Source organism: Myotis myotis, unplaced genomic scaffold (assembly GCF_014108235.1).
Source record: "Myotis myotis isolate mMyoMyo1 unplaced genomic scaffold, mMyoMyo1.p scaffold_m19_p_14, whole genome shotgun sequence".
Taxonomy (NCBI): Eukaryota; Metazoa; Chordata; class Mammalia; order Chiroptera; family Vespertilionidae; genus Myotis; species Myotis myotis.
In genome coordinates this window covers 18,778,392-18,803,895 of record NW_023416318.1, presented here as the reverse complement: position 1 = coordinate 18,803,895, position 25,504 = coordinate 18,778,392, and the positions used below count along the sequence as shown (strand labels likewise).

Below are 25,504 nucleotides of genomic sequence, written 5' to 3'. Positions count from 1 at the left end.
CACATTCAGGGAACAGGCTAGATCCCTGCCATTCTTTTTCAAAAGGCTGAAATGCAGGAATTTAAAGGTAGAGGATTCTCTTCCCTTAACACTGTGTGCTTCTGTTTTGCTCACGCTCCTTTTCTGACAGGTATATCTGAGCTACCCGCCTCCCCAGTTCCTGGTAGGTATGGGTTTGATGCTTACACTGGGAGTATCTGCTCTGAGGTCTAGGCCTCATCCTTTGCAGAGCCCAGTACAGGGTACGTTGAGGAGGAGGGGCTATGGTGGAATGGGTACAGCTCTGCCTGCCCGCTTCATTTTGGACCTAAACTGGACTCTTTATTTTGTGTAGGGATTTGTGAAGGCTTTAGGAATCTCCTGGCAATTCACAGGCATTGTTGAGGCACAATAAGGCAAGTTATAAGCTTTTATGATGCTGTTTACCTACACAAATTCAAATAGCCAACCTACATACTCTTTTAGGCCTTTCCTCTTTCCTGTTCCCAAGCCCGAAATTTGGTTAAATAATAAAAACTGTTTTGAAACAATGTAAAATGCTCAATATCTTTAGTTTAAAAAGATTTTGGAACAGTGTTAAATATGCAACACTTTCCTGTGCTTCCTATTTCTTATAGATAAAAACAATGTAATTTCTTCTATCCAACTTTATGGGATTACAGTGATAAGTAAGTTAATATATGGAAATAAATCTGCTTCAGACATTAATATGAAGCCATTTTCAATGTTTACTGCTGATACATTTTGAATAGTATTATAATTCAGTAGTTAAACAATACACAAACTGAGATGTTTAGTTATATCATGAAATGAATAAATTTGAGGAGTCACAGAAAGCTATACTTGAAAATACAACAGCTGGAAGGTAGAACACCATTTAATATTCTGATTTAATCTGGGCTCAAAAGCAAAGAGGAAAAGAGCCTTGAACCAGTGTCTCCTGCAGTAAAGAAGGCTGTTGAGCATAGCCCCCTGCTATGGTTTGAATGCTGGTCCTCCTCCCGCGCCCCCGTTTATACGTTTAAAACCTAATTCCCAACATTATGCTGTTAAGACCATTAGGTGGAGCCTTTGGAAAGTTACCAGGTCATGAGAGCAGAGACTGGTGAGTGGGATTAATATAAAAGAGGCCCGAGAGAGCCCCCTCACCCCTTCCACCAGGTGAGGACACAGAGAACCAGGAAGAGGGCCCTCACCAGAATGGGACCTTGCTGGTACCTTGATCTTGGACTTTCCACCCTCCAGAACCATGAGAAATAAGTTTCTGCTGTTATAAACCACCCAATCTGTGGTATTTTGTTCTAGCAGTCCAAACGGACTAAGACAACCTCTGGGTGCCAGGCCCTTTCCCTCGCCTCCATTAAGTCTAGTGACACACATGCAGGAGCTCTGGGCCTTGGAAGCTTGTGTTCATTCCTTACAAACAGGTGAATCTGACATGAATTTACAGACTCCTGCTACATTTACGTCCTAGTGTACTAGCTTTTTAATGAAAATTGGTGAAGTACTTCTCTCTGTAAAACTAATTTAAAGTATTCATTTAATATTTCAGTCCTGCTCCTTTTTTCCATGGTTTTTAAAAATTATCGCTCACAATTTTTATTTGTGGACTACTGTACAGATGTAAAAATTTTCCCAGTAATTGCTTTATTGGATACAGTACTCCTTGAGATATGAAAGGCAGATGATGTCACTTCCCATTTTACAGGTAAGAGCTTGTCAAAGATCTCTTAGTGTTTGGTAGAACTGGGATAAAAAGTCATATTCCTTAAATTCCACATATAAGTGAAACCCTATGGTGCTTGTCTTTCTCTGACTGGCTTATTTCATTTAGCATAATACTTTCCAAGTCCACCCATACTGTCACAAAGGGTAAAATGTTCTTCCTTTTATTGGTAGAGTAGTATTCCATTATGTGAATATACCACAGCTTTTTATCTATTCATCTACTGATGGATACTTGGGCTGCTTCCAATGTGTGGGATTTAATGAACAAACTGAACCACCAAGCAAAATAAAGAGAGACTCACAGATTAGAGAGCAGGCAGACAGCTCTGGGGGTGGTAGGGTTGTGCATGTTGGGGGATGGTGAAGGGATTGAGCAATAAAGAAAATAAAAAGAGAGAGAGAACTAATGGACATGGACAACAGTGTGGTAATTTCCGGGGTGGGGAGGGTGTGTAGGTGGAGGAAGAAGAGGGCATAGAGGGGATAAATGGTGATTGGGGCTGCGGGGAAAGTCACATTCCTTTACTCCAATTAGCTTTTGTTTGTTTGCTTGTTTGTTTTTAATCTTCACCCAAGGATATTTTTCCATAGATTTTTAGAGGGAGTGGAAGAGAGAGGAAAAGACAGAGAGAAACATCTATATGAGAGAAACACACCAATTGGTTGCCTCCTGCATGAGCTCTGACCAGGAAAAGTACCCAGGACCCTTTGGTCCACAGGTCGATGCCCCATCCACTGAGCCAAACCGGCTAGGGCTACTCCAATTAACTTTCAACTCCACCACAAACAGTTAGTTTAGATACAATGCAAGTTAAATTCATCACTTTGTAGGTTACAACTCATTTAAAAAACCCCAGAAACTTCTATATGGTCTACCTCAGTCTCTTAGGGATACTTTCCAGACCCTGAGAAAAGCCCTTGTTCCGACAGTGCACTCAGCTTTAACATAGTCCTCATCTTCTTCCTTGGAGTTGCTATATATCTTATCCCCTTTCTCCATTCTGCCCATTATCTCTATCCCATCTCTTCTTTCTTTTTTCTACTCTCCATCTCTCCTCTGTCTCCTTTTCCCCCTTCTCCCTCCCTTCTACATTTATTTCTCAGTACTATCTCCCCAATGCTTGCATCTTAGCATAATCTGAGCACAACATTCTGGCTCCTGCATCTACATTTAAACATCAACAGTGACATTAAATGATATTGCAATATTTCTCTCATGCTTACAAAATAAAAATTTTCATTTCCAAAGCACATCCACAAACTTTAAAAAGTATATTTTCAAACAATCCAATTAGAAAATAGACAAAGGACATGAAGAGATATTTCACCAGAGCATACAGATGGAAAATAAACACATGAAAAGATCCTCAACATCATTGGCCATTAGAAAAATGCAAATAAAACCACAATGAAATATCAGTACACATCTATTATAACAGCTAAAGTTAAAAATAGTGACAATGCTGGCAAGGATGAGGAGAAACTGGATCTTTCATACATTGCTGATGAGAATGCAAAATGACACAGCCACTATAAAAATAGTATAGCAGCTTATATAGTACTAAAATCATACTACCTAGCATATGGCTTAGTAAGCACACTCCTGGGCATTTATCAGAGAGAAGTAAAAACTCCTATCTACATGAAAACCTGCACATGGATGTTAACAGAAGCTTTTTATGTAACAGCCCCATCTAAACCACCAAAATGCCTCTTGATAAGTAAAATTCACGATTTCTAAAATTGTACTTATAGAATAACACTTATTTGTAGACTCAGATTGGCAGCTTTATGTTGCCTCCTGTATGAGCTCTGACTAGGAATCCTACCCTGGATTCATGCACTGGTGGGATCCTTCAGCCTGCGCCCTCTCACAATCCAGGGCCCCTTGGGGGATGTCAGACTGCCAGTTTCGGCCCAATCCCCGCAGGCCAGGCCAAGGGACCCCACCAGTGCACAAATCTGTGCACCGGAACTCTAGTATACATATAAGATCTTCGGTTAATCTCTTCCTGCCCTCCCCTGTCCTACCTTCCCTTTGAGATTCATCAGTCTGTTCCAGGTTTCCATGCCTGTGTGTTGAGCGTCTGCCCCCTGGTGGTCATTAGGTGTCATAGCTTCTGGCCCGTCACTTAGGCTTTTACAGTATACTAGAGGCCCGGTGCACAAAAATTGGTGCAGTTCACTTGGTAGGGTCCCTCAGCCGGGGGATTGGGCCTAAGCTGGCAGTCAGACATCCCTCTGGCAGTCTGGGAGCCCTCGGGGGATGTCCACTTGCCAGCGGGGAGCAGGCCTAGCTGCAGTCGGACATCCCTAGCACTGCTGAGGAGGCGGGAGAGGCTCCCACCACCACCGCTATACTGGCAGCTGTCAGCCTGGCTTGTGGCTGAGCAGAGCTCCCCCTGTGGGAGCACACTGACCACCAGGGGGCAGCTCCTGCATTGAGCGTCTGCTCCCTGGTGGTCAGTGTGTGTCATAGTGATCAGTGATTCCCAGTCGCTCTGCTGTTAGGGTCAATTTGCATATTACCCTTTTATTATATAGGATAGAGGCCTGGTGCATGGGTGGGGGCCGGCTGGCTTGCCCTGAAGGGTGTCCCAGATCAGGGTGGGGGTCCCCACTGGGGTGCCACAGCTGGCCAGGGCAGGCGGGAAGCTTGGCTTCCTCCATCGCCGGGGGAACCAAGCCTCATGCTTGCTCCAGCTCCGTGGCTGCCAGCCGCCATCTTGGTTGGGTTAATTTGCATATAGTTATTCTGATTGGCTGGTGGGTGTGGCTTGGGCATAGCAAAGGTACAGTCAATTAGCATATTTGTCTTTTATTAGTGTAGATACTAGAGGCCCGGTGCATGAAATTCATGCACGGGATGCGGGAGAGTATGTCCCTCAGCCTGGCCTGTGCTCTTGCAATCCGGGACCCCTCGGGTAGGGTCCCAAAGCCTGGCTGGCAATCAAGGCCTATTGGGGCTTTCCTTCCCCCAGCTGCCAGAAGCTGGGCCTGCCCCCGCTGCTGCCACTGCTTGCCATCTGTGTAGTACTGCCCCCTCCTTCCCCGCCACCAGTCACCTTCCTCTGCAGGCAACAGGTGTGGGGTGCAATCACCTGGCTGGCCTGGGCCTCCCTCTGCGGGGTGATTGATCGCAGGGCTCCCAGATCGATCGCCCAGTTGAGGAAGGCCCTAACCACTCAGCTGGGGCTCTGCAATCGATCATTGCCACCTCCCTTCCCCCCACTGATCGCCCCACCGGCTGGTGGCCTGGGCCTCCCTCTGCGGGGTGATCGTAGGGCGATTGCGGGACCCATTGACCAATCTCATTGCACCCGCCTTGGCTGGCCTGGTGCCAGTGCGTGTCATAGCATGGTCTTCCGGACGGTTGTCTTTGCTGTTTGGTCGATTTGCATATTATGCTTTTATTATTATAGACAGATGTGAAAAAGTGGTATCCATTCAAACATTTCCCCCCAAACAATGCTAAACAAATCAAGCTTTGCATCAGACTAAAGGGCAAATAATGGAAGTTTGTGTCTTGGGGTAACTTCAGAGTTATGAACTGGTTATCTGGAGAAATTTAAGCACTTGCTATCTTACGGTTAGAGTCTCACCTGTTAGATAATGTTAGTAAACATTTTTCTAATCATCAAAAGATAATCAAGAAAACTACTTTTCCTGCCTTACTCAAACCCTTATTACCTTTTTTTTTTATTTTCTAAATTCTTCCCAATTTTTCCAACAAGAAAAATTCTTTAATTGCCACAATATGCCAAACATACAGATTTCTATTTTTTATTCTATTTTAATTATGAACTTAATGCACAAGTATGTTCTTTTTAATATTCAACAATGAATACAAAGCAAAAATACATTCAGAACCACCTCCAAGTCCCAAGCCCAGGTATAAGCAGATGTAAACACTTTTATTATTTTGTTATTATGGATTGTGACTTTTCGTACCTTCCACTTACATATTAAGTATCAAAATAAAGGATTTAAAAACCTAACAGTTTTAATGGGGGTTCCCTTAGACATCTATATCCAGTGAGTGAACCTCCATTATTTCTTTCTCTCAAGGAAAACCTTTCCATTTTACTAACCTCTTACTATTTAGCAGCTTCTCAACAGTCAGTGTTTATCTTGGAACACTAGTACAGTACAGCATTCTCAGCAAGGTGCTTCAGGCTAAAAACAGATGTTAATTAAAAATGCAGATAACAACCCAGGCACCTGTTCTTCCACACTTCTTGTGCTCAAGCCCCAGTCTGTCAAATCCCATCCTTTATTTCAATAATTCTCTGCAGCCTCTCTTCCATTCCAGCTGTAGGTCTTTCACTGTATTGATCATTTAAACTGAACAGGAAAGCCATGTTCTACTGAGCGAACCTATCAGGATGACTACACAGTCAGCTCAGGGAACCAAATGTACTTCATTCTAATGATAAATGTCAATTGTCCAGATGTGATATCTAAACAATTTTAACTATGGGAACATGAATTTAGTCAATTAGTTAAATTTATGTATGTCCCTCTTCCATCTCTTGCAGATCTCAATAGTGTGTGCTCGTGGCAGGGGAAGATGAAGAAAAGGAAGGACATGTATCTAGCACTGAGAAAGGCCAGGTCAGAATTTATAATGACCTTCCTTCATCACCTACATATAGTCAGAAAAGACTAAGGCTCTTGAAGAGTAACTATAGATAAGTCACTGAAAAGGAAATAAACTATAGGGTGTCTGCCAAAAGTATATAAACACTTTATTTTTTTTTTATTTTTTTTTTATTGCTTAAAGTATTACAAAGGGCATTACATATGTGTCCTTTTTTTCCCCCTGCCCTTGACAGTCCCCTAGCCTCCCCTACCCCCCAGTGTCTTATGTCCATTGGTTATGCTTATATGCATGTATACAAGTCCTTTGGTTGATCTCTTACCCCCCTCCCTCCTGCCCCTCAACTCTCCCCGGCCTTCCCGCTGCAGTTTGACACTCTGTTTGAGGCAGCTCTGCCTCTGTATCTATTATTGTTCAAAAGTTTATAATGGTCTCTATTATCCATGAATGAGTGAGATCATGTGGTATTTTTCCTTCATTGACAGGTTTATTTCACTTAGCATAATGCTCTCCAGTTCTAAACACTTTAAATAATTATTAATTCCAATCGGTTAAGTCTAAAAAGAAAGAAACATAAATTGAGCTATCAAAAATGTATGTGTATACATTTGTTTGGGACACCTTATATATAAAAGTGATAGAATGGAGAAGAACTAAGTGAGAATATGTCATAAAGAATTATACAGTGGTTCATATAAAGTAATCAAGACTAATAGACAAGTAATATTGTGGCAAAAATAGTAGTGAGATAATAAATGTATAAATTGGACTATTCTGAAACTGATCACCAACCCTGACCCTAAATTATACTAAGCACGGGTTACATTCTCAGCAGACACAACAACATAGAGCTTTGAGCTCTATTCTCCACTCGGCATAGTGGGTGGCACAAAGTAAATAATTATTTGTTGAGTGAATAACTTTTTAAAGAAAAATTTGGAGAAGATTCTGTAGAGAGCAAAAATAAAGAAGCAGTTTGAAACTAAAGCCTCCTGAGTCTAGTCACACCATGTAGGGTAGAAAACTCCTCCTGTTCCATTTTATGCTGGTAGTAGATGGCCTGGCCGAGCACCAGCCTAATCTCTCATTCTTCTGCCGACAGTAGAAGTGAGGGAAGAGAGAGTAGCATCTCAAGGAATTTCACCTGAAAATTTGGAGTGGAGGAGGGTTTTAATTTTTCCTTTTTATTGCGGTATTGTCACATGCATATCCTGGTAAAATCAGTAGAATCCCATTTTTCTATGTTAAGAGTGTGTGTGTGTGTGTGTGTGTGCATGTGCGGGTGCGTGTGCGCGCGCGCGCGCGTGTGTGTGTGTGTGTGTGTGTGTGTAGGGGGGAGGGGAAGAAGGACAAGAAAGGGGAGAGAAAGAGAAGAGAGGTGCCTAGAAAGTAAAACACTATACCACTCAAAGAGTGTGCAGAAAATGTGTTAATCTTATCTGGGTCATCAGTGATATTTGTGTTAACAGTGCAGTTTCAAGACTATGAATAGGACCCAGTACTGTCAGAAGCAACTATGGATGGGCTTTTAGGGTTTTAAAAAATGTATTAAGAGGCTTCCACTTCTAAGAGTGATAGAAATACTTTTTCCAATCCCTCCCTCTAAGTACAATTTTAAAACCTTGACTCATATATAAAAACAAACATAAGAGTATGAAAGGTGGAGAGAAGGCAGGCCAGCTTAGGAACCTTGGGACCCAAGGAAAACCAGTGGTAAGTTTCTGATGTTCATTTTGCCTCATGTATTCCAGAACTGAAATTAGAGAAGTCAGCGACCCAAACATGCCAATGGGTACAGAGAAGAAAAAGAGCCCAAACAAAAGTCTGATTTCTCTAGCCAAAGGACCAGGCAATGGACAGCATAGCAAGAGAGAAAACTTTCTAGAAATAACTGCTTTACACCAGCCAAACACCAAGCAACACTGTGGCCCCACCCATACCAGCAATAGCTAATGGCTTTCAACCTTGCCAGACTAAAACAGAAGTCCCACACCCTCCCCTAATCCTCTTCCCTCAATAGGATGATGTCAGAGAAGGCTGAGTAGAAAAATGGAACTTGCTTCCCTTCTAGGCAATATGGTACTGGGAATATTAGATAACCACATGTAAATGAATGAATGTGGATCACTACTTCACACCATCTTATATAATAAAAGGCTAATATGCAAATGGTCCCCTCAACAGGGAGTTTGACCTGAGTTTGACCAGGGGGCAGGACTGGCTGGCCAACCTCCTTGACCCCTCCCCCAGCCAGCTCCACCCCCGATCAGCCCCCCAACCCTGATCTTGCACTGGGCCTCTAGTCTATATAATAAAAGCCTAAGCAACCATTATGGCAGAACAACCAGAACGACTGGTCACCATGATGTGCACTGACCACCAGGGGGCAGATGCTCAATGCAGGAGCTGTCCCTGGGTGGTGAGTGTACTCCCACAGGGGGAGCGCCGCTCAGCCAGGCTTAAAGCTGGTGAGTGCAGCAGTGGAGGCGGGAGCGAGCTGAGTGGTAAGGAGCAGCAAGCAGGCAGGCGGTAAGGAGTGAGGGCTCCTGGACTGCGAGAGGGCACAGGCCGGGCTCAGGGACCCTGCTCCCAGTGCACAAATTTCATACACTGGGCCTCTAGTATATAAATATTAACTCAAAATGGATCAAAGTCATAAACGTAACAGCTTAAACTATAAAATTCTTAGAATGAAACAGGAATAAATCTTCCTGACCTCAGATTAGACAATGGCTTCTTTTTTAAAATTTTTTTTTACTCACCCAAGGATATGTTTTCATTGCTTTTTATAGAAAGAGTGAGGGAGAGAGAAAGGAAGAAAGAAACATTGATGTGAGAAATAAAAATCAATCAGTTGTCTCTTGTATGCACCCCAACTGGAGTCCACCTAGGAATTGAACATTTCCCTAACAGGTATCGAACATTCCACCTTTGAATGTATGGGACTGTGCCACAATGCTCCAACCAACTGAGCTACCAGACCAGGCAGGCAATGGTTTCTTAAATATGACACTGAAAGCACAAACCACAAAAGAAAAAGTCAAAAAACTGGACTTCATAAAAAAGAAAAACCTTTTGTGTACCAAGCACTATCCAAAAAGTGAAAATGGAATAAAATACTTACAAATAATATATCTGAAAAGGGTCTAGTATCCAGAATGGATAAAGAATTCTCAACAATAAAAAGACACAGCCCAATTAATTGTTGCCCACCATTCCTTCTTGCATCTCCTATCTTCCTTCCTTCTAGTTCTCTCAGGGAAGACATTGCCCTTCAAGGGCTGTGGATTGATGTGGGGTCTCTGACCTCATCTCCTAGGTCACTTCAGCCCAAAGCTTTGTCTCTGACTGAGTACACAGACTTTGTAAACCAAGCACCTCACTGCCAGCAGATGCCTTCAAGGCAAACTTTGAATTTGCTTACTCTTATGGAATCAAGCATCCTTGTCATTTCAATCTTTGAGTGTTTCCCTTACTTTCCTGCCAGGTCAACCATGCTTTAAACAAGTATTTTAAACACATTAGCTAGAATTTTAGATTTTCTAACCAGGAAGTTTTCTCTGAAGATCATTCTGTTTTATTCCCTAAATATTCTTTGGTGATTATTTTAGTATTTGTATTCTTTGAATGCATTTCATATAATTGTTTTATTTACTGTGTATGGTCCATTACTGAAAAGTATAACTGAAAAAGCCATTTAGAAATTGAATTAGTTAATAACATTTTTAGTTACAAAACAAGTATTTTTTTGCCTATCATGTATATTTTGCATAAGTTAGGAACCACTTTCAAAAGACGAGTTTCTAGTGCCCCCCACCCTGAATCTAAGTGTAAATATTGACTTAATATATATTTCCCCTCAGTATCTTATTATAAAACTGTTCAAACATTCAAGAAAGTTGAAAAGATATTTATTTAGCACACAGATTCTATCACTGTCACATTACAATATTGTTTAATCACATATCTACCAATCTCCCTTTCTATCCATCAGTTCATATCACTTTCTTATTGCATTGCAAAGGAAAATGCAGACATCAATACACTTCCCCACAAATATGTCATAAACAGTATTTTTATTCCTAGGTAATAAAGCTTCCTTTCCTAATATTTTGCTTATTCTTTTATAAGTTTTTATAAAGCATGACTCTCTGACACAATCACATTATACCATTTGAGTCAGAAAACAAGTCTTATAGTTAAGAGGAGAATAAGTAAAATAAATTATTAATCCTTTATATTTCCATGTTAGTAAAATAAGCTTCATATATGGCACATGCATTTGAAATGTTTTAATACCTAGAAGTTGCTATTATAGTTTCTATTTATCTACACTACTAAAAGACAAACATGCAAATTGACTGTACCTTTGCTATGCTTTAAGCCACTCCCACCAGCCAATCAGAAAGACTATATGCAAATTAACCCAACCAAGATGGCGGCCAGCAGCCACGGAGCTGGAGCAAGCACGAGGCTTGGTTGCCCCAATGATGGAGGAAGCCAAGCTTCCTGCCTGCTGCGGCCAGCTCTGAGCTCCACTCAAAGCAACAAAGTTTCAATTATAGAAGGTAAATAAACCCCAGACCTGCTTTCAGTTGGCCGTGGCCATGAAGCTGGAGCGAGCAGGAGGCTTGGATTGCCCCTGGTGATGGAGGAAGCCAAGCTTCCCTCCCGCCCACCCTGGCTGGCTCTGAGCTCCTCTCAAGGCTACAAAGTTTCAATTATGGAAGGTAAATAAATCCCAGAATTAAAAAAAAAGAAGAAAAGGAGAGGCTGGGAGCTTCCGTCGCTGGGGGGGGTTTGGTCAGCCTGAAAATGGCCCTCAGCCCCTCACCCAACTGGCCAGGCACCCCAGTGGGGACGCCCCACCCTAAAGGGGGTATCGCCAGCCTGAAAAAAGCCATCAGCCCCTCACCTGGGCTGGCCAAACCTCCATGGGGTGAGGGTCCCCACTTGAGGGGAGGGCTTGACCACCCTGCGAACAGCCATCAGCCCCTCACCCAGGCTGGCCAGGCAACACAGTGGGGACCCCCTGAAGGGGGTGTGACCAGCCTGCAAACAGCCATCAGCCCCTCACCCAGTCTGGCCAGGCACGCCAGTGGGGACCCCCACCGTGAAGGGGGTGTGACCAGCCTGAAAACACCCAACAGCCCCTCACCCAGGCTGGCCAGGCACCCCAGCGGGACCCCCGCCCTGATCGACGACACCCTTCAGGGCAAACCAGCCGGCCCCCACCTGTGCACCAGCCCTCTATCCTATATAATAAAAGGGTAATATGCAAACTGACCCTAACATCAGAACGACTGGGAATCACTGGTCACTATGACACACACTGACCACCAGGGAGCAGACGCTCAATGCAGGAGCTGCCCCCTGGTGGTCAGTGCGCTCCCACAGGGGGAGCTCTGCTCAGCCACAAGCCAGGCTGACAGCTACCAGTACAGCAATGGTGGTGGGATCCTCTCCCAACTCCTCAGCAGCGCTAAGAATGTCCAACTGCAGCTTAGGCCTGCTCCCCGTTGGCAAGTGGACATCCCCTGAGGGCTCCCGGGCTGCCAGAGGGATGTCTGATTGACAGCTTAGGCCCAATCCCCTGGGGAGTGGGCCTAAGCCAGTAGGTGGTCATCCCCCGAGGGGTCCCAGACTGCAAGAAGGCACAAGCTGGGCTGAGGGACCTCTCCCCCCCGAAGTGCACAAATTTTTGTGCACCGGGCCTCTAGTTTATAATAAAAGCTCCTACTTGTTGGTATTTCCCTATTCAGTAATTCTGGAGTGCTATTCAATTTCATGGAGGCTGAGAAGTAAACAATCACCTCATGAACTTAATTTAGGCAAAGCGCATTGGCCTTTTCTGATATTGTGATTTATAATAAGAAATATATAGTTGGTCTTTGTCTTGTTCCTCGCACAGAGCTCCTAAAACTCTTGGAATTTCCTAGGTGATAGAGCAAATGGTTACCACCAAATGGCCAATAAAAAATCAAATAGACTATGTAATTGAAAGTAGAAGATGAAGAAATTGTGTTGTTTCTGCCAAAGCAAGACCAGGAGCAGACTGGTACCAACCATGAACTGTTAATATCAAACACTGGAGTAAAGCTGAAGAGTAATAAAAGAATTGTAGTGCCGAAATATAATGTGAATAACGTTCCTAATGGACTTAAAATTCCCATAAAATATAGATTTGCACTGTTAAACTTAAGTGACCAAGAACCAGAACTTCAGACTGACACTAGAAATATCATTTGGAAAGAATGCACAAAGACAATGCTGGAAGTGGAAAGGAAAGAAAAAAAAAAAAAGATGCTTGAGAGGAGAAAAACTAAAAACTGTCAGAGACAGGTGAGAGGCTAAAGCAAAAGGTGACCAAAGTAGGGTTAGAAACCTGAATGCAGTTTTTCAACAACTATCATTTAGAACTAAAGAGAACTTTTACAATAGTCAATGTAAGGAGATAGAAGAGAACAAAAAAGAAAAAATCAGAGATCTCTACCAGAAAATGCAAGAGATAACAGGGAAATTCAAACCTAGATGAAGAATGCTGAATACTAATAAGGAAGCACATTATCTGACCAGGAAAAAATAAAGGGAAAAGATGTTCATGGATTCCCTCTATTTACCGAAATTCTCTACAGATAAAGGATGACAGATACTTTAGCAGAATATTCCTATAAGAATGAACCTGCAATCTAAACAGTGAAGTAAAAGCTGCCCTGAATGAATTGGGAAGAAATAAATCACCAGGGGTAAATGAGATACAAAGAGAATTATTTCAAGCCACCAGCAGTGAATCTGTCAAAATCCTCACAAAAATATGTCAACAAATATGGAAAACAAAACAACGGCTTACTGATTGGAAAGGTTCAATGTACTTCCCAGTTTTCAGGAAGGAGATGCCAAAGAGTACAGTATCTACAGGACCGTTGCTCTAATTCCCCATGCAGGTACGGTGATGTTCAAGGTGAAGCAATAAAGGCTTCCACCTTATATGAAGTAGGAAATGTAGGATTTTCAGCTGGGTTCAAAAAGGAAGAGGCACTTGAGACCTGATTGGGAGCACTTGCTGGATACTGCACTGCTCCGAAGAATATCAGAAGGTTAGACTAACTTTTGACTGTGTAGATCATGCGAAGCTGGCAGTCGCTCTGAAAGGAATGGGTGTGCCTCAGCACTTGATTGCCCTGATGTGTAACCTGTATTGTGGACAGGAAGCCACTGCCAGGACAGAATATGGAGAAACTGGTTTCCTATAGGGGAAGGTATCACACCTTTTATTTCCTTGTTTGTTTAATGTGTACACTGAACATGTTAAAAAAAACAAAACTGGACTAGACTCAGAGGAAGGAGCAGTTAAAATTGGTGAAAGAAATATATGCAGATGATATCATCTTACTGGCAGAATGTAGCAATGACTTGAAATGACTTCTGGTGAAACTGAAAGAAGAAAGTACCAAAGCAGGACTGCATTTGAAGATGAAGACAACAAAAATCATGACTACTGAAGAGATGCCCAACTTCTAACAGACAATGAAGGCACTGAAATTGCTTACCTTGGTACATCAGCAATTTAAATGGAGACTGCAGCCAAAAAAATCAAGAGGAGGGGAGACTCAGAAGGGCAGCAATGGAAGAATTGGGAAAGATTACTAAGAGCAGAGCTGTGCCAGTAGAGGCAAGGCTAGGATCATCCACACCCTCCCCTTCCTAAATGCTGTGTACAGATACAAAAGTTGGACAGTGATGGAAGTTGACAGGGAAAAAAAAGATTCATTTGAAATATGGGGTTGGAGGAGAACTCTATGGATTCCCTGGACTGCCAGAAAGAGGAATAAGTAGATCATAGAGCAAATTAAGCCTGACACATTGGTGGAGACAAAACTGAAGTTGTCTTTTTTTTTTAAAAAAATATTTTTTTATTGATTTTTTTTACAGAGAGGAAGGGAAAGGAATAGAGAGTTAGAAACATCAGTGAGAGAGAAACATGGATCAGCTGCCTCCTGCACATCCTCTGCTGGTGATGTGCCTGCAACCAAGGCACATGCCCTTGACCGGAATCGAACCTGGGACCCTTCAGTCTGCAGGCCGACACTCTATCCACTGAGCCAAACCAGTTAGGGCTGAAGTTGTCTTTCTTTAGACACATCATGAGAAGACAAGGTTCTTTGGAAAAGACAATAATGCTGGGAAAAACAGAAGGCAGAAGGAGAAGAGGAAGATCAAATATTAGATGGATTGACTCCATAAAAGAAGCCATAGGCATGAGTTTACAGGAGCTGAGCAGGGCTGTTAAGGACAGAACATTGTGGGCATCACTCATTCATAGGGTTGCCAGGAGTCGGAGCTGTCTCAAAAACACATCACACACACACACACACACACACACACACACTCACGCCAAAAAAGGTGAAAGTAAAGTCTTTTGTTATTCATAACAATCTCCTTTCAACCACACCTGAGTTTATATTAATGAGGTGATTTTCAAAAGCCCCTATAGATGGAGCTGGTTATCAGAAGAACCAGCCATGATTAGAGGGTATCCTGCCCCAGACCTTCAGGATAGGGATGCCCATGGATTCCCTCTAACTATCAACATAAAAACAAAATTGTATCAAAAACAGTTTACGTTAGTAACTCACACAGTATAATTGTCTATTATCACAAATTCACACTATAATACTCACTCTTCCTATGGTTGCATGAAATTAAAATCAATCTAATATTTTATTCTTCTTAATCAACAGTTCAATCTGGACTCAGGCAATCTGAGTCAACGGCTTTGCCAATGAGTGATCGTAAGCACAACCCTACTCTGCACAGCAATCCTTTTTTCTCATCTTTAACTTAAAATTCTGTATAATGATGTTTACTGTTTAGGACTTAGTCCATTATGTAATAACTTTTTTTAGAGTATTAAAATACCGCCTAGCCAAAGTACAGGGAGTAATGCGATTCTAGAACTTCATAAATACAAAAAAGTCTTTGGCCTGTTTCTCTTCCCTTAAGCAGAACTTCTTGGCAGCAGATTAAACAAAAGAAGGGCTCCAACTTTAAGCTATCTCATTTAATTTCCTCTAAACTTACTTTTGTTTTTTCATAATGCCACGTATAGCCTACTGTCAAAAGAACTAATAAACAGTCATTATAACAGAAATAGTAGCAAAGCATGCATAGAAGTAAACATGAAAAACCTAGTATATCCCAAGGGAAAAAAGTTCAATTCCTGATGTAACCACACAGAAAAGCTAGAATCTAATAATAACAACAATAATAGACACCTCATCAAAGCACATAAAAAAAATAGATTATTGCATTTGAGGAAAATAAATGAAAAAAGTGCACACCTGTAGCATATGTGAGTATTAGCAGGCTATGAGCATTCTAGGGCCAGGAGCACAGAATAATGACTATCACATTATGAAACATAATGCTAATGCACAAACTAATCCCTGCACAAAATCACAGAGGCCAGAGACACAGTGAGGCCACCGAGAGTATGCCTCCAGAACGCCCGTTTCATTCATGTTAATCTGTTGTGTTCTTCAGGCAAGAAGGGAACTCATTAATTTTTCCTAGGAACAGGGAAAACAAAATAATAGTGAGAGCAAAGAACAAAGCCCTCGGTCCAACGACAGCCACAGTGTTTTTGGCATAGGTTCATATGTAGAAGACTGCCTCGTTCAGGGTGAAAAGTCTCTTGAAATATGCTAATATAATTCAGATTAAAAGGCAAAATTCAATTACAGATCACAACCCATACAATATATTAACATTCCTCAGCTTCTAAAATGACTGTTTTCCAAAGGCCTCCCTATTGGATAGAGATAAAAGTACCACTTTATATATAGTTCACTCAATTGCCAACTGATACTATCCCCTTAAAAGGGTTGTTCTAAGAAAAAAAGAAGAATATATATGTGTGTGTGTGTGTGTGTGTGTGTGTGTGTGTGTATAATTGTTGAAAGAGTTCAATAGAGTTATAGCAAATTTATATTTTAAGTAAAATTAAAATTCTAAACTCAATTACTTCTTTTTGGTGCATGGAGTGGAAAATTTTATTACTTTCTGTTATAAAACATATCATATACAAAAAGTATACAAAATGTACACATTCAGCTAAAAGAATAGCCATTTTTAATTGGCTCTGATATATACCCCATTGACCTTAAAAAATGGAATGTTACTAAGACCTTGGAGGCTCATATGACTATTCCTAGATTTCTCTCAACCCACCCTGCACTATCCTAGATTTTGTGCTAATCACTTCTTTGTTTTCATTTATAGTATTTCTAAACTATATTATATGTACCTATACATGCAGTATAGTTTATATGTATTTCTAAATATTTATATGTATTTCTAAACTAACTATATCTACCGATCTATCACCTATCTCTGTCAACCCATTCATCTTCCATCCATTTTTTGAACTTTATATATATGGGATATATATATAAAGTATCCCATACTTTTACATTACTTTTCTCAGAGTAACTTACTGACATTATCTAATTTTTCATATAACACCTAAGGTTAAAAATGTTTATTATATCAATTTAAAGCAGAGAAAAAGAGGCACAGTATAGCTAGCAACTTGCCACAACACGAGAGGACAATGGACAAATCTTTCCACAGTAATTTTGAAAGTAAAGCAAAGCAACGACTGTCTCAGAGCTTTTTATAGCACATTTGTATTTTTAGCTTCAATGAAAATAAAGTATTTCTCTAGTGCCCGAAGCACAATTAAGTTAGTTTTTTTTTTATGTTAATATTTTTAAATTGACTTTACCTGGCAGTTATTTTTTGCTTTCACACTAAAGGGGGAGTTCTATTAAAGTGTGCTATTGATGTAAAAGCCCTAAACGATATTGAAATATATTAGTTAAAAGGCAAACAAGAATGAATTAAATAAAGGATATCAAGAGAAGATTTGTTTTTCTCTTAGGGCAGCAGTTTTCAACTAGTGTGTCGCAGGAAGTTTTAAAACATGCAATACCTGACGATGTAGTCAAGGACACTGACTTCTTTTCCCTTAGACTGTCAAATTAAAAAATGACTACAACCAACACAACATAGACATCTGATGTGAATCAATCAAAATTATACCTTATTTTTTGTCAGACCGGCAAAAACTTTTTTTTTTTTTTTTGGTGTGCCGCAGACTTTTAGTAGTTTATGTGTGCCATGAGAAGAAAAAGGTTGAAAATTGCTGCCTTAGGGTGTTATAAAATCAGTACACATAATATGGGATGTTCCCATTAAAGAACATGGCTCCTTATGTAGGTATTAGTTTAATACTAATCAATCCAAAGATATCATTCACCTGAGCAAGTGGTGGAAGAATCTCCTTGCATATTTGATGACTTGGTCTCTATATTCCAATACAGTTGTGTCCAGGAGTGGTCTTGTTGGAGCATAGAAGGTTCCAAGGCTTGCCTCAAGCTGTGCTGTGGAATTCAAACATAGCAGCACTAAAACAAGTGAAACTCCTTCAATTACAACAGAATACTCATGTTTGCAGTCAGTCAGGTTTTGCAAACTTGGATGAAATGTGAGCTTGTTGCAGGAAAGATGAAATTAGAATATGACAGCTGGTACAAAAACAAACCTGTGTATAAACTTTCACTTGAAGCAAAGCTGACAATGACTTTGAACAACGAAAAGCTGTCAAAACTGAAGAAATCCATAATGAATCAACCTCTCACCACAAATGGGTAATTAAAACAGTGACTCATCAAAGTAACACAGTTTGAACTAGTATTTCCAGTAAAATCAACTTACTTTGTGCTCAACATTTACTCTCCTTAGTTGAAGGGCAAAAACTAACTTGTCCACATTGAGCACTGAAATATTAGAAATCTTTTAAAAAATAATACAAATAAAAATAGCCTTATTGTAATAGAGATTTTACTACCTACTAAAACTTTAAAGAAACAGTGAAAGTCCCTTTATCTTCCCTAAATCCTGTCCTCAACAATAAGATTGTTGGTTTTGTCCAGGTGTGAAAGCTAACACTCCTGGGAGGGACGACATGCTAATCTGCTCTGGGTCACCTGACACCTTCCTAGGAAAGGGCAGGTTTTGATAAACCAGAGTGCTTAGAACTAGAAGAAAGGGGCACAGTCTGCCAACTTCACAACTTTACCAAGACATGCCTATAGGGTTGTATTTCCTCCCAGAAATACCTGGAAGTTATCTAGTTACCATAATGGTGAGAGTATGAGTAGATAGAGCACTATAGTTCACAGTAAGACTCCACTGATTCTTATGCTACTTACTAGCACTTGGTTGAATAAACAGTTTTTTATTTAGCAAAATTCTTTAGTTTTAGGCATCTTTGGTTTTGAAAGTATTAAATAGCTCATCAGAGTAATTGCTATAGGCTTGGCTAAGCTATAAGTAATTTCTTTTTTAATCTCAAATCTAGACAGTGAAGTAAGATGAACTTTAGAGGTATTTTCTTTCAAAGCAGCAGTCAATTTAGATTAAAATTGAATACAGCAATGCTATTGTGAAAACAAGCCAGATTCTCTTGCCATTGCTTGTTTTCTTGACAGCATGTTTTGTACATCTGAAACGTTCAAGCCTACATGAAATACTCGTAACTCCCAGCACAGTTATAGATTCATTAGATAGCCCAGCTTGATGTTTAAGACAGAAATGACGGCCTCGAAGATAACCACAATGTGGCTACAAATAAAAGAGCCCACTGGGTTCCACTAATAAAAGGAAAACAAATTACCATGTCAAATTTGTTAGATTCAGATAGAATAAATCTCAATAGAAAAGAATTCTGAATGTTTTAGAAATGTGTTTTGCAGTTACTTAGGGGAAAATGTATATACCTATCTAAATGTACATATTCTGATAACCTAGCATCATGCAAGCAGTTTTTAAATAGCCTATAATCATACAAGCTTTTTATTTCCATATCTCCCCAATATGGTTCCTGAAAATATACTTTATTAATGCAAAAATCTGATAATGTCCACTTGTGAATTACCTAATAATCTTTCTTAGAATACAGAAATCTTAAAATACAAATTCACTAAGGTGTTAGTAATTTCTCAGTGTCCTGAGTGACAGTAAATATTTTATCTTCTCCATGTTTCTTCATCTGTAAATTTAGGATTTCTTGTATAGTTTTGTGCACCCTAACAGGTTTTCTTAGGGACTCTGCTTCTTTTTCTTTTTTAATATTATGTACCCAATCTTGAGAGTGTACCAATGCTAAGAAATGACTGAAATAACTCCACAGGCAGAAATGTAAAAGTAATATCTAGTACCTAAAATTTTGAAGTCATACTCTTTTTATTTCTAACTAGTATTTTTTTAAATATATTTTATTGATTTTTTTTACAGAGAGGAAGGGAGAGGGACAGAGAGTTAGAAACATCGATGAGAGAGAAACATCAATCAGCTGCCTCCTGCACACCCTCTACCGGAGATGTGCCTACCCTACAACCAAGGTACATGCCCTTGACCAGAATTGAACCCAGGACCCTTCAGTCCACAGGCCGACGCTCTATCCACTGAGCCAAACCGGTCAGGGCTCTAACTAGTATTTTAATACCTACTGTGGGCCAAGCACCGTGCTAGGCATTTTCTCATTGTAGAAATACTGGAATCCCCATAGATGGGTTGGGCTACCTCAAAAAAGCACATTCAAGTAACATTAAATAAATACTTATTGCGAGCTTCCTGCGAGTTGGGCCAAGTCCCATGATGCAAACTTCCTGAAGAAACATGTTCTTATTGATTATTATTCTCTAAAATTACTAAAATGAAAGTTATATACAGAATTCTATCTAAACAACTTGTTTACTTTATAAACAAAATAAAACAGAATAAGAACATCAATAAATATGCCAAGAAAATAGTAGGGGAAAACGAGCTTTCCAATAAAGATGTTTGATATATTTCTTGTTTGATATATTCTCTTGCAAACTACCTAGAGACACTTTCTCATTGGTCATGATTTCCCATCATTAATGTCAATGTTTTTTGCAAAGATTTGAAATAAAGAAGCAAGTGCAAAAATGGTTAGGTGCATTTTACATTAAGTAAATAAGTAAATCAATAAAAATAACATACTGATAAATGACAGATATAAAAGTTAATTTCATTGTGGCACATATCCCCTCCCCCCCTTTATTTTTTACAGTGTTTTATTTCTCTTTGACAATAAACATCTGAGATCCTATGGGAAAAATTATTTACTGGAGGAGGGTGGGGAAATGAAAGCAGACAGAAGGGAAAGGGGTATTAGAACTACAAGTTAGAATGAAAATAAGCAGCAGCAGCCTGGGCTGCAAGTCTGACAAAAATACAAATACATACACACACACACACACACACACACAGTAAGGGGAAAGGATTATTTTCTGGACAAAAGACTTGGGGTGTGAGAGAAAAATATTGATGTCTAAAGTAAAGGAGCAGTAAGGGTGTTTGTTTGGGGCCCTTTGTCTACCAGACCCTAGACGGTACATGAACTTCTTATTCCACACATGAACTTACACTGGAATATACAATAACTGCACTGTGAGCTCCAACATAGGTATACACACAAAAGCTCTTTATGTTGATAAATACTACACAGTCAATACCATATAGGAGTAACTATTTGATATCTGACCTGATCAGTTTTAATAAGGCATTAACATTTGTGTCTTAGTTTCCAATAATATAACTCAAAATCATCTCAAAAATAACTGACTTAATAAAAGGTACTTCATGTACATGCAAAACCCACTGATGGAATGTATTTCGAGTCTGACCTTCTCTCTCTGGAGTCAGTTTTTGTCTGAGAAGGTGGTTCACAATGGCACTCATGCTGACGAAGCACTGGTGGCCCAGCGTGTCCCAGTCCATGCTGCTCAGCATGCTTATCGCCTCACAGACCTCGTCATAGTGAATGTACTGGGAGATGACGTCTACCAGGCCCAGCTGTCCTCGAGTGAAGATACCTGTCACAAAGAAGTGTAAAGTCAAGTAAATCTTTTAAAAATAAAAAGTAGAATAACAAAAACAGAGGTAAGTTTTTGATAAAGAAAATAAAACAGTAATTGTTTCTTGCATAAGTGCTAGAAATGTGAAATTTGGGGAGCCAAGACTATTATGGCTCTGCAGTTAAATCTTCATTTTAACTAATACCTACCCCCTATCTAGCTTATCCTTACCATTTCAGCACATATTAACTAATTCATACTCCATGTAGGCACTGCTTAAACCAAGTGGATAAGCATGAGAATATTGAGGTAGACCTCCTTTCCCTGGCTGCTGGCCGGGGCCTTCCTTCATTCTGCGCCGCTCCCTGGTGGTCAGCATACATCATAGCGAGAGATCGAACTCCAGGTCCCCCAGTTACACTCCCGAGGGGACAATTTGCATATTAGACTTTTATATATTCAGTAGGTCCTCGATCGCAATGTAATGCAATTTTCGCTGTAAGTTGGAACCCACCTACATAAGCACCTATGTCACTCACATAGAGCACATGCACAGCAGTAATGAAGTGAAACAGTAAAAAAAAGTTAAAAGAAAGATAACAATTCCTGACCTTTGCTTGTGGTCAATAAATAATAAAAAACATAAAGCACATATGTACATACATCAAAATGACGGAACTTTTTTTTTTATAAATAAATGGGAGATGGCGACATAACCACGAAACGACGTACGTCGAGTCCGATGTAACTCGAGGATTGCCTGTATAGTTTGATATTTAGAGATTATTCTCTTCTACTGAAGTAAGCAATGATCAGTATTAATCCTGCTGTTGAGTCCCTTCACAACTAATATTTACTATAAAATATTGTGGTAAAATATAAACATATTTTTTTTATCATTTTAAATAAAAGAAAATCCACTTCTAATCTTAGAGAGACAAGAACACAAAAAAATGGGGAAGCATTCTGATCTAGTTTTATTTTATCATCTTTTAAATATGGCTTATTTCATTTAAAACTAACAACTTCTGTGTAAATGACAATAAATGCTAGGGCTCTTAAGCAGGTTATTATTTTTTAAATCTTTAAAAAATGGTTGGCAGTAAAATCTTTTTTTATTCAGCCAATGTTTATGAAGTTGAGTGAGTCCACAAAAACTTCTCAGTGCAAATCATCATGAAGCTAAATGAGAAAATATGTGAAATTATTCATAAGCTGTAAATTACATAAAATATTATAGCAATTTTTTCATTATCATCATTTAATTGCAAAGGTTATAGGTTTCAGGATTTTAAAAACCTATTAGTTCATGAGAAAAATGCCAAAATTCTTTGTATTAACTTCAAGTCACATCAAAAAGAAAACCTGTGCTATATCTAACAGGACTCAACTTGACAGGGAATCTGGGGAATTGCCCTGGCTATACTAAGCAACAAAACTTTGCTGTTCTTTTTATGTTGGTAAAATCAGTGAATGCTACTGTCCAAAGCCTTTGTGAGCCTGCAGTCAAGCACTCAAGTTCTCATAAATCAGAGTGGCTCCTTGGCAGTAGATATTAATGTGTAGGAACTTTGCAGGAAACTGAAAATATTCAAACCCTTTGACTATCTGTACCTTATATGTCTAGCAAGAGAAATAACTGATTTTTGAGAAGACAAGCTAGTATATAATATCATAATCAAATTATGCAAAAGGCGATAAAGGAAAAATCTTAAAAAGAAATCAAAAAGGGGGCAAATGATGTATAGAGAGACAAAGATATGAATAATTGCAAACTTTGTTTCTGAAACGATGCAAGCCAGAAGACAACAGCAAGACATTTTTAAAATGTTGAGAGATGGAAATAAATTAGCTTAAAATTCTGTATCTTATAATAAAGAATTGAAAGTTCATGAAGAAACATAATCTTAAATGAACCTAACAAATAGAGCTCTGAAATAATAAAGCAAAAACTGATAGAACAGGAGAAAAAGTGAATTCTACAATTATAGTTGGGGATTTCCGTACTTCTCTGTCACTAAGAGAACATATAAGCAGAAAGTCAGTACAAATAGAAAAATACTGAAAAACACAATTCTTAAATTTGACCCAATTGACATTTATAAAACATTTCACACAGTAACAGTAGTATATACTGGGTGATAAAACATAAATTTAAATGTTTTGAAATCATACAGAGTATGTTCTCTGACCACACCAGAATTAAATTAGGTATCAATACAGAAAGATAGCTGGAAAATCTCCAAATATTTAGAAATTAATCAACATTCTTCTAAATAAGAAAGAAGAAATTACAAAGTGAATTAGAAAATATTTTAAAATGAATAAAAATTTTAAAATAACATCAACATTTGTAAGGTATGGCTATAGCAGTACTTAAGAGGGTAGTTTCTAGCTAACTTTTTCTTCATTTTTTAAATTTTGTTTTCTTTATTAAGGTATTACATATGTGTCCTTAACCCCCCCACTGACCCCTAACACCCCCCACTCATGTCCTCATCCCCCTGTTGTCTATGTCCATTGGCTAGGCTTATATGCATGCATACATGTCCTTTTGTTGATCTCTCCCCCTTACCCCACCCTCCCCTACCTTCCCCCTGAGGTGTGACGGTCTGATCGATGCTTCTCTGTCTCTGGATCTGTTTTTGTTCATCAGTTTATGTTGTTCATTATATTCCACAAATGAGTGAGATCATGTGATATTTATCCTTCTCCGTCTTATTTCACTTAGCACAGTGCTCTCCAGTTCCATCCATGCTGTTGCAAATGGTAAGAATTCCTTCTTTTTTACAGCAGCATAGTATTCCATTGTGTAGATGTACCACAGTTTTTTAATCCACTCATCTGCTGATGGGCACTTAGGCTGTTTCCAAAATTTAGCTATGGTAAAATGTGCTGCTGTGAACATAGGGGTGCATATATCCTTTCTAACTGGTGTTTATAGTTTCTTGGGATATATTCCTAGAAGAGGAATCACTGGGTCAAATGGGAGTTCCATTTTTAGTTGTTGTTTTTTTAAATATATTTTATTGGTGTTTTACAGAGAGGAAGGGAGAGGGATAGAGAGGTAGGAACATCGATGAGAGAGAAACATTGACCAGCTGCCTCCTGCACACTCCCCACTGGGGATGTGCCCGCAACCAAGGTACATGCCCTTGACCAGAATCGAACCTGGAACCTTTCAGTCCACAGGCTGATGCTCTATCCACTAAGCCAAACCGGTTAGGGCCCATTTTTAGTTTTTTGAGGAAACTCCATACTGTTCTCCATAGTGGCTGCACCAGTCTGCATTCCCACCAGCAGTGCACGAGTGTTCCTTTTTCTCCGCATCCTCGTCAGCACTTGTCATTTGTTGATGATAGCCATTCTGACAGGTGTGAGATGATACCGCATTATCATTTTAATTTGCATCTCTCAGATGATTAGGACTTCGAGCATGTTTTCATATGTCTCTTGGCCTTACGTTCTCTTTCGAAAAGTATCTATTTAGGTCCGTTGCCCATTTTTTGATTGGATTGTTTATCTTCCTGTTGTTAAGTTGTATGAGTGCCCTGTAAATGTTGGAGCTTAAACCCTTATCAATGATAACATTGGCAAATATGTTCTCCCATGCAGTGGGCTTTCTTGTTGTTTTGTTTGATGGTCTCTTTTGCTGTGCAGAAGCTTTTCATTTTGATGTAGTCCCATTTGTTTATTTTTTCTTTAGTTTCCATTGCCCTAGGAGCTGTATCAGTGAAGATATTGCTTTGGCATATGTCTGAGATTTTGCTGCCTGTGGATTCCTCTAACATATTTATCGTTTCCCGTCTTATGTTTAAATCCTTTATCCATTTTGAGTTTATTTTTGTGTATGGTGTAAGCTGGTGGTCTAGTTTCCTTTTTTTGCATGTATCTGTCCAATTTCCCCAACACCATTTATTGAAGAGACTGTCTTGACTCCATTGTATGTTCTTGCCTCCTGGTAAATTACACTTTGTGAATTAATTGTCCTATGTGTAATTGTTTTTTTAAAATGTATTTTATTGATTTTTTTACAGAGAGGAGAGAGAGGGATAGAGAGTTAGAAACATCAATGAGAGAGAAACATCGATCAGCTGCCTCCTGCACACCTCCTACTGGGGATGTGCCTGCAACCAAGGCACATGCCCTTGACTGGAATTGAACCTGGGACCTTTCAGTCTGCAGGCCGGTGCTCTATCCACTGAGCAAAACCAGTTAGGGCCATATG

At 39.7% G+C, this 25,504-nt stretch overlaps 1 protein-coding gene across 3 annotated transcripts in view; it reads right to left on the bottom strand.

Moving 5' to 3' along the window:
* The window catches only part of LOC118668947 (WD repeat containing planar cell polarity effector), a 244,340-nt gene that overhangs the window by 99,603 nt on the left and 119,233 nt on the right, over positions 1 to 25,504 (bottom strand). For all 3 annotated transcript variants that reach the window (XM_036334387.1, XM_036334385.1, XM_036334388.1), the window contains 2 exons: positions 21,106 to 21,294; positions 17,649 to 17,772 (listed from right to left, as the gene is read on the bottom strand). In XM_036334387.1, the coding sequence (XP_036190280.1) occupies positions 17,649 to 17,772; positions 21,106 to 21,294 (313 nt within the window). The remainder of the gene's footprint in view (positions 1 to 17,648; positions 17,773 to 21,105; positions 21,295 to 25,504) is intronic.